This window comes from Vicugna pacos, chromosome 27 (genome assembly GCF_048564905.1).
Source record: "Vicugna pacos chromosome 27, VicPac4, whole genome shotgun sequence".
Classification (NCBI taxonomy): domain Eukaryota; kingdom Metazoa; phylum Chordata; class Mammalia; order Artiodactyla; family Camelidae; genus Vicugna; species Vicugna pacos.
In genome coordinates, this window is record NC_133013.1 from 15,294,896 (window position 1) to 15,315,015 (window position 20,120).

The 20,120-nt window shown below is 38.1% G+C and overlaps 1 protein-coding gene across 11 annotated transcripts in view; it reads left to right on the top strand.

The window, feature by feature from the left end:
* The window catches only part of AKAP13 (A-kinase anchoring protein 13), a 292,102-nt gene that overhangs the window by 211,294 nt on the left and 60,688 nt on the right, over nt 1-20,120 (top strand). For 6 of the 11 annotated variants that reach the window (XM_072950728.1, XM_072950730.1, XM_015234379.3 and 3 more), the window contains exons 11-15: nt 7,312-7,682; nt 9,901-9,951; nt 13,159-13,224; nt 15,043-15,235; nt 18,084-18,192. In XM_072950728.1, the coding sequence (XP_072806829.1) occupies nt 7,312-7,682; nt 9,901-9,951; nt 13,159-13,224; nt 15,043-15,235; nt 18,084-18,192 (790 nt within the window). The remainder of the gene's footprint in view (nt 1-7,311; nt 7,683-9,900; nt 9,952-13,158; nt 13,225-15,042; nt 15,236-18,083; nt 18,193-20,120) is intronic. The other 5 variants (XM_072950734.1, XM_072950736.1, XM_072950737.1 and 2 more) reach the window with 2 other exon arrangements.

Consider the following 20,120-nt stretch of genomic DNA (forward strand, 5'->3'; position numbering starts at 1 on the left):
TCTGGCCCTCCTACTCTCCCTTCTCTAAAAAGTAATCTGTAGGCAAGGCATTGCGACATCCTTTTCTGTGAACCGTGAGTGGTGCGTTAGGTCACTTCCTGCAGCCGCTTGTGTGACTCTGGCCTTACAGAGCTCTCTTGAACAGCCTGCAGTGTATGTCAGAACTTTCCACCTTAAGCTTATGTTTCCATTCAGTATGCCTGCCTCCTGGCAAGTATGACTCTTCAGTGAGTGTTAGGAGCTCCATGTTTATTCTTATGAATATTTGCTGGTTCCTAAGGTCTTTCTGTTCCATAGATAAACAGCATAAAATTTAAATTTTGTTTTTAAAGTGAGAAGAAATCCTAGAATTCTTTTCGACATTAGCTAAGAAAGAGTGATTATAAAATGCACAATCTGGGCCACCCTGTTATCTAAAAGGATGATTGAGGTCAACAGAAAATACTAAGAGTTGCTGCACCTTTTCCCAAAGATAAAATGAAACCCTTAAATCTTGTTTTTTTCTCCAAGTTATAAGACATACCTACAGTTGATTAAGAAAATCAAAGTCCCCTAAGATGCTAACCCTTAAAGGAAAGTCCTCTATTTTATATGTGGTGGTTTGCTCTCAAGCACTTGATCACCAAGTCAAAAATTTTACCTTTTATTTTTAACCTTTTAGAGATAAAAGTAAATATATTTACAGAATCCAAATTAGAAAAACTATAATCACTTGTGCATAGTTACTGAAATTATTATGAGTTCAGAACTGTGAAGCAAGGATAATGCTTGCTATCAGATATTTAAGGTACTTAAAATATTGCACATAAATAGATTAAGTGATTGGCATATATTAGGTGTTTAAAATGTGAGCTTTTATTTTCAAGGCATGTGGCAGAGTGCCTTGTGTATAATATAATAGATAATAATTTATAAATATTTGGTGAATAAATGAATGAAAATTAAAGGACTAGTATTTTGGCGATATTAAGCATGATTCCTTCCAGTGTAGTAATAAGATATAAAGTATAGCTGTTTCTACATATCTTTTTATATAAGTGTATGTAATGTTTAAACCTCTCTTTATACATGTATATATCATACCTTTATGGTGTGTGTGTATATATATATCATACCTATATGGTATAATAACTCTGGTTAAGAAAGCCAGTCAGGCATTTTTTTCCCTACAACACTTTATTTAAAAAATTCTGAAACAGTAAAGTTGGAAGAATTGTGCAGTGAACACCCACCACTGAGATTCTACAATTAACTTTTTATCGTATTTACTTTGTTACTTAATTATGCATCTGTCCTCATTCTTTCCACCCACCAGTCCATCTAATTTCTTCGATACATTTCAAAATAAGTTACAGATATCTTGACCCCTAAATACTTAGAATTCAGTATTTATTTATAACATTTTTTGTTTCTTATAAAATTTACATGCAAAGAAGTGCAGTCTCAAGGCTACCATTGAATGACTTTTCCCCCAGCTTTACTGAATTATAATTGACGAATGAAAATCACATATATTTGAAGTGTATGGTTTGATGTTTTGACATACATTGTGAAGTAATTACCACGATCCCGCTAACGTATCTGTGACCTCACGTAATTACCTTTTTTTGCGTGTGGTGAGAACACTTGAGGTTTACTTTCGTAGCAGATTTCATGTACCCATTATTATTACCTGTAATCACCATGGTGTACATGAGGTCTCCAGGACTTAGTCATCTCATAACTGAAAGTATGTTCCCTTTGACTAACATCTTCCCATTTCCCCCACCCCTCTAGCCCCTGCAAACAGCCATTCTACTCCATATTACTTTCCATCTGACATGATTAGATTTCCCATTTCAGTGAGATAATGCAGTATTTGTCTTTCTGTGTCTGGCTTATTTCACTTAGCATGGTGCCCTCAAGGTCCATCCATGTTGTTACAAATGGCAACATTTCCTTCTTTTTTAAGGCTGAGTGATTCTTTATCCATTCATCTGTCCACGGACACTTAGAATATTTCCATATCTTGGCTACTGTGAATAATACTGCTTTGAACATAGGAGTGCAAATACCTCTTTAAGATAGTTCTGCCTTTAATTTTTTTTTGAGGAACCTCCATACTGTCTCCCATAACAGCTGTACTTCAGTGACTTTTGATAAATGCATCCATCCATCTTTGTAACCCAAACCCGCATAAGAATGTATCACTTTGGAAAGTTTCCTCATGCCCCTTCCCATTCTGTCTCCTCCAAACTCGTGGAGGCAACAACTGTTCTGAGTCTTTTCTTCCACAGGTTAGTTTTTTCTATTTCAGAACTTCCTATAAATGGAATAGAAATATTATAATTTCTTTTGGATAAGTACACAGGAGTCATACAGTAGGTATAGGTTTAGTTTCATTAGAAGTTTTTGCCAGACCTTTTTCCAAGTGGTTGTGCCATTTTCATTCTTGCCAGCAATGAATGAGAATTCTAGTTCCACCACATCCTTACCAACAAGTGTAATTGTTTTGTTTTGCTTTAACTTTGGCGTTTCTGGTGTGCGTGTAGTGGTATCTCATTATGGTTCTGATTTGCTTTTCCTTGACGACTGCTGATTATATTAAACACATTTCATGTGTTGATTGGGCACTTGTTTATCTTCTTTTATGGAGTGTCTGTTCAGATCTTCTGCCCATTAAAACTGATCTGTTGTTGAGAAGTACGAGTTCTGTATATGTATCCTGGATACCAATTCTTTGTTAGATTTATGTTTTGCAAATATTTTCTCTCAGTCTGTGGCTGCCTATTCACTTTCATAATGGTGTCTTGATGAACTGAATTTTAAAAATTTTGATTAAGTGTAATTTATTAGTTTTTTATGGTTATTGCTGTCTGTGTCCTGTCCTGTTACTAATTTGTCTGCCCCCAGTTGCAATAATAGCTCTGGAGTTTTTAGCAATAGGATTGAATCCTAGCTGTACTTAGAATCACCTGGAGAGCTTGAAGAAGAAGAAAGGAAAAGACAAAAAGAAAAAAAGACTGACCCTTACCCCAGAGCAGTTAACTCAGAAACTTGGGTTTATTATGTAACCTTATTGAGCTTCAGTTTTCTCACCTATAGAATGGGAATAAGAATAGCTACTAAATCAAACAGTTGTGAGGAGTAAAAGAAGTCCTACATCTAAATCACTTAGTATGGAGCCCCGCATATGATGTGTATTTACTAAATAATTATTATTGAAATTTATGTAGTAGTTATATTGTACATATATTTAATAGTTTCTTAAGCTGTATATACACAGAGTCATCATTTAATTTAGACTTTTACATAGATAATTACATAATTATTTTGTAATTTTTATTCTCCCTAGTTTATTTGAGCTTAAATTAAACGAAACCGAAGTATTCCTGGGCTGCTGGGTCGGCTTAGCCCCTGCTCTTGAAGCTGGAACTGTCTGTGTAAGGCTGGTGTTAGAAAGATCAGCCACCCTCATACCTTTGTAGTGCTCAGTGGGCGTTCTCTCCAACGCCTAATGGGTTTTGCCAGCTTGATAACCACGTGCAGATTTTCGCATATATATATAAACCCCAAGGAAAAAGAAGCTGATGGTAGAGAGGATAGGTTTCTTGTGTGCTCCCATCCTCTCCTGTGCAGGGGGAAAACCAATTATGAAAACTCAAGGGGGAAGGATTCGTGGGTCAGTCTCAGGTACAGACTCAGTCTTTGTTTCCCCAGCGTGCTTGCTCTCTCGTGTGCAGACACATCACCCACCCACGCCTTCTCTCCTATTTCTGCCTTTTTAAAATCTCTTCTACTTTTCTGCCCTTAAACCAGTCTTAATACTCATCTTAAGAAAACAAAAAGCACCTTGTATTTAGCAGACAGTTGTATTTGGGCCATTTGCTTATAAGAATGAAAAAATTACATATATGTGTATTGACTTTCAGGGGCTTGCAACATTATTCCAAATTGTCTGGCAGAATGGGATCAATTTAACTAATACATTTGACTTACATGGAGTCAAAACTAAGTTTTTAAAACTGTGTTAAACTGATCCCATGGCATCATTCCTCCAACTGGTGATAATTTCCTAAGTCTTGAAAGTCATTTAATTAGCAAACATTTTAAGAGAGAAGTCCTTTCTAAAGAAAGACTGACACAAAACTCAAAAACCCTTAAGAGGGACTTCAAATGTCAGGCATGGAACATTTCATTTCATGTCAGAAGCCACAATTTTTTCACCTTCTAATATTTATAGATGGAAAAACGGCATCCCCCAAATCTGGTACTTTTTTTGAGGAGGGAGGAGAATGGTAGAAGTAAGAGTTTTCATACCTGTTATTTGGCAGATATCTCTAAGAACTTTAGTACTAATGAATTCAGGGATTGGAAAGGGAATATTGCCCCCTAAAAAACAACAAAAAAAACCCCAAAAGTTTTAGAAACCCTGCTTTTCTTCTTTCCTCTATTATCCATAATTTAAATAGATAGTATCTTTCAAAAGACCTTGTATCAGTTTCTAACTTCTTTAGATCTACAGATCATCATGTTAGATAAGGGGGAAAGGGACTTATCTATAGACATACTTAGCCGTGGAAAGGTAGTGACCTTATTCCAGTTTTGATTTCTTATTAGCCACTAACTACTTTCTAGTCTACAAAGATAGCGTAAAGACATGATGAAGTTGGAAATTCTTCTGAGAACGCTAACAAAAACTTGGAAAAAAGTGATTTAGATCTGAGTCAAAGAAAATCCTTAATACTTAATAAATGAGCCCAGTCTTAATTTCTGAATTTGTCCTATTTTCCCCTTTCAAGTAATAACTACTCGCTCATAATAAGAGTTGAAAGGTACAGTAAAAATATGTAAGTGTAAGAATATTATACTACGTGAACTACATTCTTAAATCAGGAATACAAAACTAAAGAGATCATGTAGTTACTGTGGAGAAAAAAACTCCCAGGCCTTTTAGTTTTCAGTTGTTGTTTTGTTTTTTTAAATCAGAATTAATTCTTTTTTATTTTTTAATTGAAGTGTAGTCAATTTACAAAAGCACACACCAAGAAATGCCGTAGCACACAGCAGGAACAAGGTTGTGTGGACGATGTGTGCTAGGCAGATTTCTTCATTTTTACAGAGAAGTACCTGTTCTACCATCTGCAAGTCATTTCCAAGTTGGGAAGAGCTAACTTGTAAGAATATGTGATAAATGAGTAAATGGAAACTTCAGCTCAGAGCTATCATTTCTTTTTGAAGCCTTATCTGTTTTTATAACAGGCTAGTCACACCTTTTGCTTTATTGATGCTCATTCTGTTTGTCCCTTGTTACTGTTTTGAGACTTAGAAATTTAGGCAGCTTAAGGGTGAGTGTATTAGTTTCCCAGGGCTGCCGTAACCAATTCCACAAATTTGGTGGCTTGAAACAATAGAAGTTTATTCTTTCATAGTTCTGGAGGCAAGAAGTCCTAAAATCAGTATATCAGAGGGGCTGCTGTCTCTTCTTGTAAGGACACGACTCTTACTGAATTCAGGAACCACCCTCTGTACTATGACCTCATCTTAACTAGTTACATTTGCAAAGACCTAATTTCCAAATAAGGTCACATTCTGAGAAGGACATGAATTTGAGGAGGACACTATTCAACCCAGTACAGTGAGAAAGCTAAGACATCCTAAAAGTGTCTTCTAAAAAGTTGGTATCCATGACCATTTATATTTTCCCTCTCTAAGGAGAATGGCCCCATGAATAGAAACTCTAGGATGCCCAGATCAGTCCTCACTAACTTAAAAAGAATAATCAATAATTTTATTTGATACTGACTTTGAGATCCTGTCCTTACAGGGTTTTTTTGTTTGTTTGTTTGTTTTTTGGTTTTGGGGGTTTTTGTTAAGGTGATGAAGATAACAGAACAGGACAGTTTTAGTTGAAATCAGCCAGGATTCAAATCTTGTTTCTGCTGCTCACTGCCTGTGTACTTAGCAAAGCCCATGAGACAGTCTGGGCTCAGATTTCTGGCTGTCCAATGGTCCCCTCACATCTTCCCTCAGTCTCATCCCTCACACATCGTATAAAGAGCAATTAATCTAGGAAACTGGATTCTACAGATTGAAAAAACTCGTGAGCTGGTGAGACCCAGCCAGAAAGGTATAAAGAATGCTTGTAGAAGGTAGAGTGCTTTTGAAGTGTTATGTTAAGCCTTAAAGAGACACTCCTAGTATAGGAGTTGTTTTCTATTTCAAAGCTAAAAACGCTCATTTTTAAAATTCCTGTAATTTTTAAAAATCTCTCTTGAAGAACTGTAAGTTTCTTTACTCGTAATTAAAATTTTGAGTAGACAGACTAATTAGGAAAATACTGTGAAGAAGAGAAAAAAAACCACAGACCGCCTTTCTCTATTCCCTGCTCCCTATCCTGTAAGAATGCAAAATAAAGGTATTAAGACAGTTCAGTGCCCACAAGTGTAACTGAGAGCATGGTCATGCTTTCTTTTAGACACTTTACTTTTGGATAAATTTAGTTTTTGAATGCCACAAAGCTCATCCTATTCTGCCCGTCAGATTCTGTATGCTGGTGTCTTTCAGCAAGTAGAGAATGTCAGGCTCCTGGAGTCAACGGCTCAGTTCCTTTGAGGCTCTAGAGGTTGGCTGGGAAAGGAGTGCCATCAGTTTATCAGGCTCCATTGCCGGGACTGATTCTCTTGTGTAAAGTTTGGCTCAGTAACACTCAGCTGGGACTCAGTTAAGTGAGAAAAAAGGGTAGATTTTTTTCTTCCATGTATGTATTCGTGGCCAGGATTTGGGCATTTGTGGCAGACTTTAGGTGGGATCATAAACTATTTTGCATTTTTCACAACACCACTGAAAACAATCAGACTTGCCTTTGGAATATAAACTTCAGCACATCATTATTGCAGCCCAGCAGACTATCTTGTTTTTAGTGAAGGCTTATTAAAAAAAAAATTAAACCTACTATGATACGAATTTAGAGTTTTCATACAGCAGAAACCTTGGAGACATAACTTCCCTTCATTTCAGTTGATGGTATTGACTGAAAACAAAAAAAAGACTTGAATTAGATTTTTACCTCTGTAAGAAAGGGAAGATTCTGTACTTCCTGTGAAGCACCTGTAGGAAAAGGGTGGAAAGAGCATAGATCTGGACCGTACCTTAACGAGAGGCTGTTTGAGTCCAGCTGTGATTGTGCTTTAAGAAGAAAATCTATTTGTTGAAGCCAGTCGTGATGTTGCACATCCTACCCACTGTGAAGGCACTGGCTCAACGGAAATAACTGAGGCTATCTGCTTGGTCCTGCCATTTTCAACCATACGTGCTTTCTTTCCATTACAGCCCGAGGAAGAGCAGCTGGCCTGCGATACCACTGGATGCAGTTCCTCCACTGATGACACAGCTTCCTTGGATCGACATTCTTCTCATGGCAGTGATGTGTCCCTCCCCCAGATTTCAAATTTGAACAGGTCCAGAGACCAGCAGTGTCTGGATGGCTTCTACAGCCACGGGGTGGGAGCCGAGGGTCGGGAGAGTGAGAGTGAGCCTGCTGGCTCAGGTGAAATGGAAGAGGAGGAGATGGACAGCATCACTGAAGTGCCTGCCAACTGCTCTGTCCTGAGGAGCTCTATGCGCTCCCTGTCCCCTTTCCGGAGGCACAGCTGGGGTCCTGGGAAGAATGCAGCCAGTGATGCTGAAATGAACCACCGGAGGTGAGATGCCAGGGTGTTTATTTAGTCTCTCAGTGTCTGCTTGCTTTTGATTTAGTGATTTGATGTTACTGTTAGTAAAAGATTTTAGGAGAGACCATGGTGTGGAAGACAGAATATAGGCTTTGGAATCAGGGAAATATGTGTTCAAACTCCATGTGGATAACCTTGGGCAAGTTACTTGACCCCTCTGAGCTTTAATTTTCTTCTCTGCGAAACAGTTGCCTTTCAGATATTAGTAATAGTAAATATTACAAATGAAATGTATCAGTCACATAGTGGGTGTTTAGTAAATTGTAACACTTATTCAGGCCAGATTTGTTCATGAAATTCGCAGATTAGAAAAATTGGAGGGAATAGTTTCATGTCAATTTTGAATTAAGAAATAAACATGAAATCTTATAGACTCAACACATCTAAGTTTTTCACAGTGCCCCATAGAAATTGCCATCTGTTTCTAATGCATAAAGTTTTTGTAAAGTCTAAATTATCAGTATTTAATCCTCAAGAGATCATAATAATTATTAAATCATTTTCCACATATCATCCAGCCTTGAGGGTCTTTCACGAGTACGACCCAGTCTCATCCCTTCAGTTTGGAAGCCGGCTGTAAGAAGATAAGTTGGATTTGGCTTCTGACCATCGGCTGCCTAGATGAATTTAAGCAGATGGTTTTAAGTCTAAAGAACAGGTGCCACATGCCTACTGTATGTACAAAGGTGTGCTTACTCCAAAGCTACTTTCTTAATGAGGAAAAACAGCTAAGGGAGGAGGCTGACAGTTGTTGCAAAACAATTGATATAAACAGCTCACCTAAGCAATTATTGGTTTGTTTGCTATTTTTTTTTAAATTCCTTGCCCTCATAATGTTTTGGCTCAGATTTCAACTGTAAGAAGTACATGTTACCTAATTACATTCATCACTCATTTATTCTTTTATTCATCCAAGATATATTCAGTACCCACTACATGCCAGGCATTTCTAGGTTCTGGAGACACAGAGGTGAACAAAACAAAGTCCCTGCCTTTATGGAGCTGATGGTAATGCCTTACACTTTCCTGATTTGCTACCCTTTTCGGACTCCTTTAATAACACACAGTCTCATGTAATTTTCGAGTCCTCTTCATGAGTCAGGTGGTATCCCCATTTTTGAAGATGAGACTGGTGCACGTAGTTTATACGACTTACCCAAGGTCAGTGGAATCCAAGTTTCCAGTCTCCTGGTCAAGCACTGTTTCTACAATTTCACGTTACTCTCTGATGGAGTTGAGGGTGCTAACCTTAAAACTTAGCACTTGCTTTATCTGATGGTAGTTTTTATACACGTTTGAAATTATATGAAAAGCAGTTTTTCTAAAAGTTTTTCTTCCCAGCTTTATTCTGGCTGTAGGGCTTTTTTTTTTTTTTTTTTTTTTGAAGATCATCCATACCCCAAGGGAAAATAAGGATGGGGGAATGATCCCTACAGCCAGGATTCCCTTCCTGAAGCAAGAGAAGCATCTTCATTTGACAGACTTGTCTGAGATGATAACCGCATTGAGAAATGAGGATTTATTTCATATATAATGTATTTTTCTTTATAAACCACTGTGGATCCCTTTACTATGACTTTGACTTCGGAGCTAGATGTGACTTTATCGATCATGTAGTTCTGATGAGGAAATTAAAGCTCAGAGTAAAAGATTTGCCCAAGATTCCATGGTGATTTTAGGACTGTGCTAAAATTAGAACCCTTTCACCCAAATTATTTGTATTTTCAGCCTATGTGATGTCATGGAATCTCCTGTTTGATTTTATCAGTAAGGGGTGCCCAGCCCCACAGTCCCAAGTACCTCTGGAGATGATGGAATGAGAGTTAGGGATCACTTTAATTAGTTTAGCTAATTCTTACAGTATTATCTGCATATAGTGTAACCTGAATTTTAAAGTCTTACGAAGATGATTTCAAAGTTCTGAATGGCCTTTTTTTCCCAAATCCTTTTACAATTTCCTGGTCACCTGAATTTACTGCTTGGAGCAAGGAGAGAGGGAGCAAAGTAGCCCTTTTCAGAAGTTGTCAGGCCTCTCTGGTCCTGATATTTTCTTATTCCACATTCTTTCATTCCCTTACTTCCTATACTATTTCTTGTCTCTCTTCCCAGTGTGATGTCTGTATGTTTCATGCATTTGTACCCATTTTGTTTCATCTCAACACTGACCTCTTCCACCATTCATTTTCAGTTCAATGCGAGTTCTTGGGGATGTCAGGAGGCCTCCCATTCATAGGAGAAGGTACAGAGTTCACTAACTTGATGGACTAACCGTTTGCCTCTGAGCTTATACTAACGAGCGTCTCATTGTGCTTCATCCCTGATTAAACAGTCTGTTTGTGAATAATGTCATGTTTGCTTCAGGCAAATAAAGTATACTTATTAATTGCTAATGTCCATTCCGTAAGAAATGGTTTCTCAAATTTTCCTATTTTACTTTTTTTTTTTTTTTTAATTTTAAAAAATGTTTTTTTCCATCTTGCTCTTTTTGGTGTTCAGATCACTTTGATAATATGATCTCCCCAACTTTATCCAGGAGAATTCAAAGAAATGCCTGTTATACCTCTGTAATAGACCCTGGGGAGTACTTTTTCCTTCTTTCCAGAAAAATGGGGACGAACCAGAATATGGGTGTGTTCGTGCACAGGTCCTAGGATACTTTCAACACGTTCGGTAATAATGTGGTGAAAGCCTTTATTCCCAGGCCACCTGGCAGTTTCCATTCCATTGCTGATGTGGTCGTTCTTTGAGGCAAGTAAGAGGCATCGGCTGAGCTCTCAGGGGCCCTCTGGTTTTTCAGTTCCTTCATTATTTTTGTCACATAAAAATTTGAAGCTAAGAGTTATAGCGCTTTATAAGCTGAAAAGTCATTTCTAGCCAGAAAGTGCTGATTTGCTTTAAATTTTTCAGATGCTAAGTTTTGTTTTACATTTACTATTTAGAAGTCATTAGTGACTTTTTCTTCCATTATTTGGGAAAAAATTTAGAAATCTGAAACTAATGGTTAGATCACTGCTTCTTTTATTAGAAGACAGTTGTAAAGAGGTATTTTTAACTATTGGCTGAAGCTGTTCGTTGGGAAGTGGGCACACAGTGATCTTTCTTTCCTACTTCGTCTTCAAGTGGGTGTTTCCTTTAATTCCTGATTTTAGGCACCAGGTTGAGCTCAAGTACAAATGTTCTCATGAATCTTAGATAACTGTACTCAACCTGGTTAAGTTTTTCTTCATGGGAACAAGTAGTTAAATGCCTTTTCAGTAGAGGTATCTAAAACCTTTAGAGATACATTTGACTCTTCTTTAAACTCTTCAGTATGAACTTATTAAAAACATGCACTAGATGGCACTGGAAGATGACAGGATGCTGGATGCGGTCCAGGTTAGCATATAGATAACAACTATCCCAACAGCTCCAGTTACAGCTTCGCCTTTAGTCATATTTCTTTAGGAGACCGGGAGGTATAGTTTTAAATTTTGTATTAAGCCTTAGCTAGTAAAACTCCAAATATTAAAAGGTCAGGGAGTAGGATTTATTTATTTAGTTAGTTAGTTAGTTATAAGAATCTAGAACTAACTAAATCTCAAAATCCAAAGAACCATGAAGTGTTCCTCCCCACCATTTGAGGAATTCAGGAAATTACGGTGTGCTTTCAAAAATACACTGAATTGTGAAAGGGGTTTTTTGCTACAAGAAAGAGCAGTTTTTCTGTTACTGTAGGACCATCTGTAGCTTCTTTCCTAGGTTCTTAGAAAAACTTTTCTGTCTCCCTGTTACTCTTCATTGTCTTCATCCTAAATTTCATCCCAGTTTCTCATGTCATTATCATTTTTTGAGAATAAAGGGATGTTTAAATCTGTAGAAGGGCATTATTTTTAATGAATGGTAATTTGGCAATGTGTATTCAGTTACTAATTTTTTCCACATTTTGTTTTTAATAAATTGGATACACAGGCATAGTATGCCTTTTTATTAACAGTTTAGAGATACAAAATTAAGTGAGTAATTTCAAATAACGGACTTGTGTGTGTCTGTAACTATATCAAGGCTGGCTTCCCTCACGCAAGTAAATTATAAGTCAGTCTGATCTCACTTACCGGACTAGTAGAGATGTCTCAGCTATGTAGTTCCACTTTCTGCTTTTGCACTTGTGAGCTTTATACCATTGATTTGATCTGATTTAAAATGTTTACCATTTGAATTAATTTTTAGTGATATTTAAGGATTTAGAAGAACCATAGGGGTAGCTCATTTTTACTCTCCCACCTTTTTCCTTGTCTTTTTCCCTCTGTCAAAAACTCCCACTTGTCAACAAAACAGTTATTAGGTGTCTTTAAGATAAGGTGGGGTTGTTCTTTGGTGTCTGCAGCTCTTCCCACTTGAAGGTTCGGAGGGAGCTGATTGATTTTACTGTTATCCCCCTTCTGAAAACAAAAGCCTATCCCTTAGAACTTTAAGGCTAAAATAGCAGCAGTGTATTTTTTTTTAAAGAACAGCTTTTGTTAATCAAGAATCCTGACCTACGGATCGAATTTCTTTTACGGAGTACCTGATATTTTGAATTGATTATTTTTTTATTTGGTTTTATTAACATAGCCCTTCCAACCCCAGATTTTTCTGTTCTTGTTGCTTGAGAATAAATTTCAGTGCTGTGATAATCAAGGAAGTAGTGATCGAATGGATGTTTTTTAATCTTGTGGGAAAGCAGGTACAAACTTAAAATTAAGGGACAGGTTGCTAACTCAGTATTACACAATCCCTTTTCCTTTTAAGAGAAGAAATCCCTTCATTATTATTAAAATACAAAGAAATGTGACCACTGTTAACATGTTTTATCTTCAGCAGACAGGCCTAGTGAATAGGGTTTGAAGATGAGTGTAAGTGTTGATTGGGTATCATTATGAAAGATTTATGAATTGTCTGGCTTAGATGAATCCTTAATGGAAACAAATGAAAAAAACAGATGACTCAGTGAGCCTACCTCCGTGCAGTTTGTCATCATTCCTTTTAGTTAAAGATTAGAGATAACTGTGGTAAGGGAGACGTGGGAGTGGTGGGGTGTGCAGTGAGCTTGACCCCGGTAGCGGAGGTTGAAACGCCTTTGGGAACATGCCCAGAGAGGAAGCCAGAGCCCCAGCAGGGTGGTTCTCCATTCAGGGTTTGCTAGAAGGAATTCTTGGGTCTCAGATTGGACTTGTTATCCTGTAAAGACTTCACATAGTCATTTCCAACGCGTTATCTAGATGGACATCAGTAGAAAAATGTTCAGTTTCCATGGTTTTTGTTCCAGCCATTTTCTAAATTCTCAGTCAATGTTACATTCCTAATTTTTTGATAATCAAATACATCCATCTGTCTCTAACTGTGTCCTTTCTTTTTAAACTCAGTAACCCCATCCCTGTTTCTTCTTTTCTTCTTCCATTTCTATTTCTGCCTTTGATGTCATCCCCAGTATGAGCTGGTGTCCCTCTGGTGTGCAATACTCTGCTGCCCTGAGTGCTGACTTTAATTACAGAAGGTATGGTATTATGTGTCCAGCCACCAAAGTGGGAATCAGAAAATATGGCATTTGAGCTTTTGGCTTGGAGCTGGCTTCTTTCTGTGTGGCTGGAATGCATATGGTGGCCTGCTTTGTCTGTGAGCACAGTATTCTATGGGCACCACTAATCCAACTGAAGGGGTACAGCCAAGGAGTTGGATGGTGTACCCCAATGCATCCTGTTTGTCTCAAGTGGCTGTAGATTTGGTGTTTTCCACACGGACTTGACCCTCTGGTATTGTAGACAACTTTTCTCTTTGTTTTGATCGGTCCTAATTCCCAGATCCTAGGAATTCCCACATCCTGAGGAGAACAATACCAGAAACAAGACAGCTAATAAGATGTACTTATTTCTGTTAATGCTTCCAAATCCAACAGTCTCTTTAGATTCCAAGCTCACAGATTCCTTATCATTTTTAGTCTTCTCTCAGCTAAGCAGCCAGATTGATTACTAAAACATTTTCAGGATTAAATGTTTTGTAAGCATAGATCTGGCTTCTTGGGCTTTACAAATAATTCATAATAGAAAACTAAATTTCTTCTTCACTTAGCCCGTCTTCTTATCCCTGGTATTGAAAATGAGTTTTACAGAGACATTTGCTTGTAGTTATTCATGATTTCTATTGTCATATTGAAATAAGAAAAATAAAATCCATTGTTTCACTTATTCACTAGAGAAAAATAGAGGCATATGGTTTCAGTTCATAATAAGTAATTCATGGGAAAAAAGCAAATGCAAGCCCTTCTGGACTGCCATACGTGAAGTTTTGGTAGCAATTAACTCTGAGAAGAGATAACTAAATAGCTTAAATATACCTTCAAATACAATTCCAGATGCTGTAGCTGAGGACATGGTCAGCCACAGCTATATTTTGAGATCCAGTTGTAAGAGATGTGAATTTTTTTGGCTAGCAACTCCAAGGATGATGGATGGCTGACTTCTCTCGGTAGCCTCCTGCTTACCAAAAAAAAAAAAAAAAAAAAACTTTTCACTCTACAGACCACATAGTCTTTATTCCAGGGATCCAATTTTAGATACCAAACCCTAAGTCTGCTTTTCTCCCCTTTGTCAATATCAAGACAAAAAAAAAAATTAAACCTCTTTTAGACTTACTAGCTTTTCAGCTTTTGCCCTTTAAGATGTCACATGTGCCTGTCTGCAACTAACAATTCTCAGGAAGCTGTCAAAGCAGTTGTTGTCCGGGCAGGTGTGCACAGATGGTAATGCTCATATGTAACATGGGTTTTCTGGGGTGGATGCGTACCTGTGAAGTTATAAAGATCACTGAGACTGTAGTTGAATGTAAAGTTATAAAGGTCCGCTTGATGATTACAAGGGCAAGTCTTAGTCTCTGTTTGCCTACTGAGAGTTACTTACGGTCGTGTTCTCTCTGTGCCATGTAATTCTTTGGCATTGGCAGAGTTCAATTCTGGCAAAGATTAATTACATCAAATTCAGGGGAAAAAAACACAGATAAATAAAAGATCATTAAGATAATGTGGTCTGTCCATATGGTATATTGAAGAAAATCTAAGAAAATGACCTTAAATGGTCCAACATTTGAGTAAGTTGAATGAGGTTAAAAAAAAAAATCTTTAAGTGTGGTATGTTTCTCAGCATACCAAGATCTGTGGGGGGAAGGGTAGGTGGTACACATTTGACCATGCCCTTGTAGACAGTTTTGCTAGGTGACGTAGAAGTACGAGCAGGGGAGATACAACGGAAGGGATTTTGTATCCTCTGTCCTTTCTGAGACTCAGAAATAAAATGAATTAACTCTTGTGTTCTGTGTTCAGTTTCAGCCTAGAAGGCTTGACAGGAGGAGCTGGTGTTGGAAACAAGCCATCTTCATCTCTAGAAGTAAACTCTTCAAACACCAAAGAGCTCAGGCACCCTTTTAGTGGTGAGGAAAGGGGTGACTCTTTGATGTCACTTTCAGAAGAAGATCTGGAATCAAGCCAGAGAGAACGTAGACTGTTTGATCAGCAGGTAAGACTGAAATGGGTAATATGTTGCGAATTTGGGAAAAAAATTGATTTTATTTCCCTGAATATGTCCTCATAATAGGAACAAAGAAGGCAGGACCTATGTTAATATAAGGATAGTAGCTGTGATTACTTACCCATTATGTAATATACTCAGAGTAGCACAAAGTAGGTTTTTAGCACTTAATAATAATTAAGGAGTGCCATTGATCTGCATAGATGTAAGTATTCCAGCTTCTTTAAATTAGGAAAGTATCCAGGATATTAAATTGAGTTTTTTTCTTCTTATCTGAGGACTTTTACCACCCCAATAGTAACATGAATCTTAAAGCATGTCACACACCATTATTAAATTTCCCGATTCTCAAAAACATATCTCAAGTTTCTCCTTCCTAGAAAAAGAAACTTCTTTTTATTTGTCTCATCGCACTGTGTGGGAAACAACTGTGTATTCTCTCTGCTTCCTTCCTGTCACTGCCGGAATTCTTGAGACAGCATCTGCACTCCCTGCCCTCCCTCCCTCCCCTCCTCTTGTGCACCACTCTCACGCTCTTGAGACTCCTGCCTCAGAGGTTGTGGGCTTCCTTGTCACCCAGACCAGATGACTCTTTCTTAATTGTCATCTTCTCGGGCCTTTCATGATCACTTAACCACTTTTGACAATCCCTCAGGGAATTTTTGAGTTGCGAATTTGAATTACATGCTTTTCTGGCTTTCTTCCCTACTCCCAGTCCTTTTTCCTCTTCTTGGGCCAAGGAGACCTTGTATTAATTTCTGAGAGGATTCCGGGATACACGTCCAAATGAAAAATTTTCAGTCAAACAAATAAAAGGTTAAACACCTATCTTTGAATAGGTGACTGGCGTTTTAGGTAGAAATAAAATGAAACATTTCAAACTAAACAAACAAAAATTTTAAACAACCTGTTCTTGGATTGGTGACTGAGGTTTTCTGTAGAAATGTAAGTTTTTATTACATCCTGCTGCATAGCAACAATATGACCAAATATAAATTTGGCACTGGAGGATTACCTTAGTGATGAATGTGTCACTTATGCTCATGTGAAGCTTATGAGAATTTAGGCCTAATGAAAATCAAACTGAAGGCCTAAGGAATGTTACCGCCTTTGCCCCCAACCCATGGATTCTTGGCCTGATACTTTAGAAACAGTTGGAAGAAATAACAAGAATATGTGGAAGATATTTATTGAAGTAAATGCTTTAGATTTATTCAGCCTAATGGTGTAACAGAAAAAGGGAGGGAGAAAAAAACCCCAGAAAACAATTCTTTGGTGACAACTGAGAGCATCTCTGATAAATGGAAAATCTGAAAAGTATGTTGCATCTTATTGTATAGAATCCTTTGGAAATCATTTGTAGGACCAGGTACCAAAAGTGTGTGTTTGTGAACAGAATCATAGACTTAGAACCAATATATCCCTTTGGATTCCACTTAAGTCTTGTGTGTGAGAACTTCAAGCCCATTTAAGTGACTTGCCCAAGGCCTCATGACTGGCTATTAGCTGAATAGGGTTAAACTCAGAATTCCGGGCTGTTCGTCTCACTGCTGCTTCCATGTCTTTGAAGCAGATGAGTTCTAATGAGGAAATGAGGACATTTTTATTTTCTTAATACTGTTTATGGGATAACCTTTTCCTGAGCTGGCATTCCTGGGACTCTAACAAACGGCCCCATCTTTTAGTAAGTGGTCTCTTTCTAAGTGGCCTTTCTGTTGAGTCTGTCTAGGTAACGTTGTCGACACTGGAGTTGCCTCGTGTGTTTACCTGCCTGGGGCTCTGCTCACCCATGGTTTTCTGTCTCACGTGCAACCTCTGAATGGCTGCTTGAGCTGCTTGTGTCTGATCTGCACCAGTCGCCTGTAGCCAACTTCCTGTTGAAAGGCGGGGGCCTTTCACTGAGATAATTTTTCAGACCTCACAGTTGTATTCGAAACACAGCAACTGTTTGCCTCGGACTCCATGGTTACTCATGGAACAAGCCCTAAATAATCAGAAGTCCTTGGCGCACTTAAGTCGCATTCATGCTACATGTGCAGATTTCAGCCTACTATGAAGGGAGGGGGTTTACGATAACTAAAGTTAGTTAACAGGATGGCCTCTCTCAAAACAAAAGGAGAGGGAGTCCTTCGTCACCGGAAGTGTGCTAGTAAACACTGGTTTACTGTTAGGAGTTGTGTTGCAGGAAGTTCTGCAGTCAGTTGGAGTACATGGCCTTGAAGTGGCTGAATTTACTGAGGGAGTCAGATTGTCAAATTTCAGTCACCCTCATATACAAGTAGAAACAATCTAATCTTGAGGAAATGAAAGCAATTTAGGCTTCTGTCCAGATGCATGGCTACTTTGCTTGTGATCTTAAAACACTTTCTATTTGCATCTCTGTTTCCAACTCTTTTAAAATCAGAATGATATTACTGGAATCCTACTTACATGTTTGTGAACGATATTTAGATTCTCAAAGAGCAAGGACTATATATCGTTTGATACTTCCAGTGGAATTATTTTTGTCTGATTATTCTTAGAATATGTTTAATAAGCACTTACGAAGTTTGAAACATTATTAGGTATTGTGAGGGATAAAAAAGTACTGTGTAAAGGGTAGATACTCTCATTATCCCCATTTTACAGTTGAGAAACTTAAGGCTCAAAGAAGCCAGATAACTTCTCTGAAGTTGAGCAGCTGTTTTGTGGCAGGGGAGACTGGGCTACAAAGCCTCTGCCTTACCTCTCTCGTGTGCTACCTTATTTCCTTAGGTTGAGTCAGGATGTAAAGTTTTGTGCTTATCTAGAAATGCAGAGTGTGTACTCAGAACCTGTTTACTTTTTTCCCTCACAGACATGCCACAGATCTAAACAACAGAGGTTTAATTACTGTACATCAGCCATTTCTTCTCCACTGACAAAATCCATCTCATTAATGACCATCAGCCATCCTGGGTTGGACAGTGAGTATACTATACTTTATTAAACTAAATATATTTTAAATAGTTTTCCCATCTTTTTTTGTTTGTTTTCACTTTAAGACCGTCTGACGTTACCTTGCAGAATTTGCCTTCCTCTTCCTCTGAATGCAGGGCTGATGAGTTACAGAAAGATGACAGAGTTCAGCTTGGGGATCTTCCTCCTTTTTCTACATAAAAATCTCCTTAATACATTAAATTCATTGTATTCTTGAGCCTAAACCAGACACACAGGTTTTAAAACTTTTTATTTTGAAATAATTTCAGACTTCAAAAATAGTTGCAAAAACAATACAAATAGTTACTATATATTCTTCACCTGGGGCCCCCAGATGTTATCTTAACTCTTGTCTTATCCATCTCTCTTGATCACTTTCCTTAAAGATTTTTCTGAAACACTTGAGAGTAAGCGACACACTTAATGCTCTTAATGTCTGGATGATATTTCTTATATTACCTCAGTACATTTATCCAAATTTTATCCAGCACTAGTTTCCTGGGCTCTTCAGAAGTATCAAGCTCATGAAGAACAAAGAAAGAATGAGATACATTTTCAGTTGCTTAAGCAAATGCCAAGAAGGTTACATCCTAAAATGATTAATGGAAATGTATGCAGATTCAGGATCCACAGGCTATGAAAGTTACCTAGAGACGTCTGGCGTCCATAAGCACAGGGCATTTGCTAATTAAAGATGCTCAAAAACATATTTGAAGTGGGGATGGTATAGCTCAAGCAGTAGAGCACATGCTTAGCATACATGAGGTCCTGGGTTCAATCCCTAGTACCTTCTCTAAAAATGAACCAGATTACATCCTCCCCCCAAAATAAAATAAATAAATTAAAAATAAAAATAAAAATAAAAAAATATATGTATAAAACATATTTGAATTGGATCCAGATGTTTGCCACAGAAAGTTTTCTTTGGGAAATGCCACTTTTTTAAATTTTGAAAAGTTTTTTTTTTTTCCCATGAGTAGTTGTAGTATGGGGTCTTGATATAAAGATTTAAATTCTCATCAAAGAGGGTATGATACATTACATTCTTTGCTGAAAGACCGTGTATTCAGGAGGCTGAAGCAAAGGGAAGAAACTCTCCTGGTGTTTCTGGTGTTCTTCAGTGTCCCCTGATACATGTCTCATTTTTAAAGAGTTGGGAACAGAAGTAGCTGTCCTGCATTGATGGGATATTTTGTCTCAATTCGTGGCTTATGAGAGGCCTAATCTTTTTAATTTCCACAGTGGAGTTAAGGCATAATGGGTAATTCTATTAACTTTGTCCTCGTTTTCATATGATTAGTGCTTCACATGCAAATCTGGCTTGTTTAACTAAAGGTGCCTAATAATGACTTAATCTCAAAGATAACAAGTATAACCGCACAGAATCCTAACTGAAATAGCTGTTCCTGGTTTTATTTGGGTTTTGGTGTGCTTTGGTGTAGATTTGGCTTTGGGTTAGTAGTTTTGCTGCTATAGAATGAAAATTACTGTAACGAAGTAGCTCATAGCGGCTTTGATGAACCTGGAGGACCAGAGTCAGGCAGGAAAAGGGAAGCACCCTCCCATGTGGCGTTCGGCTCTGCAGACCCTCCTCTGTGGCCAGGATACCCAGGACCACCAGACTGGCCCGGAGGGAGACCTTTTTCCTGTATTCTGTGATACACTGTCTTGCCCAGTACATGAAGCACTTCATGATTTTTCCTCCATAAAGCAAGACGGTTTTTGACCGTGCTTTCAGTTGCCAGCCAGACACTGTAAACACTGCAGCTAACCCCCGGAAAACTCCCTCCTCCGGCGCCAGGCGCTCTGGCAGGCCCAGCCCTTCGTGTTGCTGGGAAACCCGTGGCTCAGCTCGCGGGAATCAGTCGCAGACTGCTGTCAGGAGCAAAGCTTTAAGCAAGCGTTTAATCCTTTC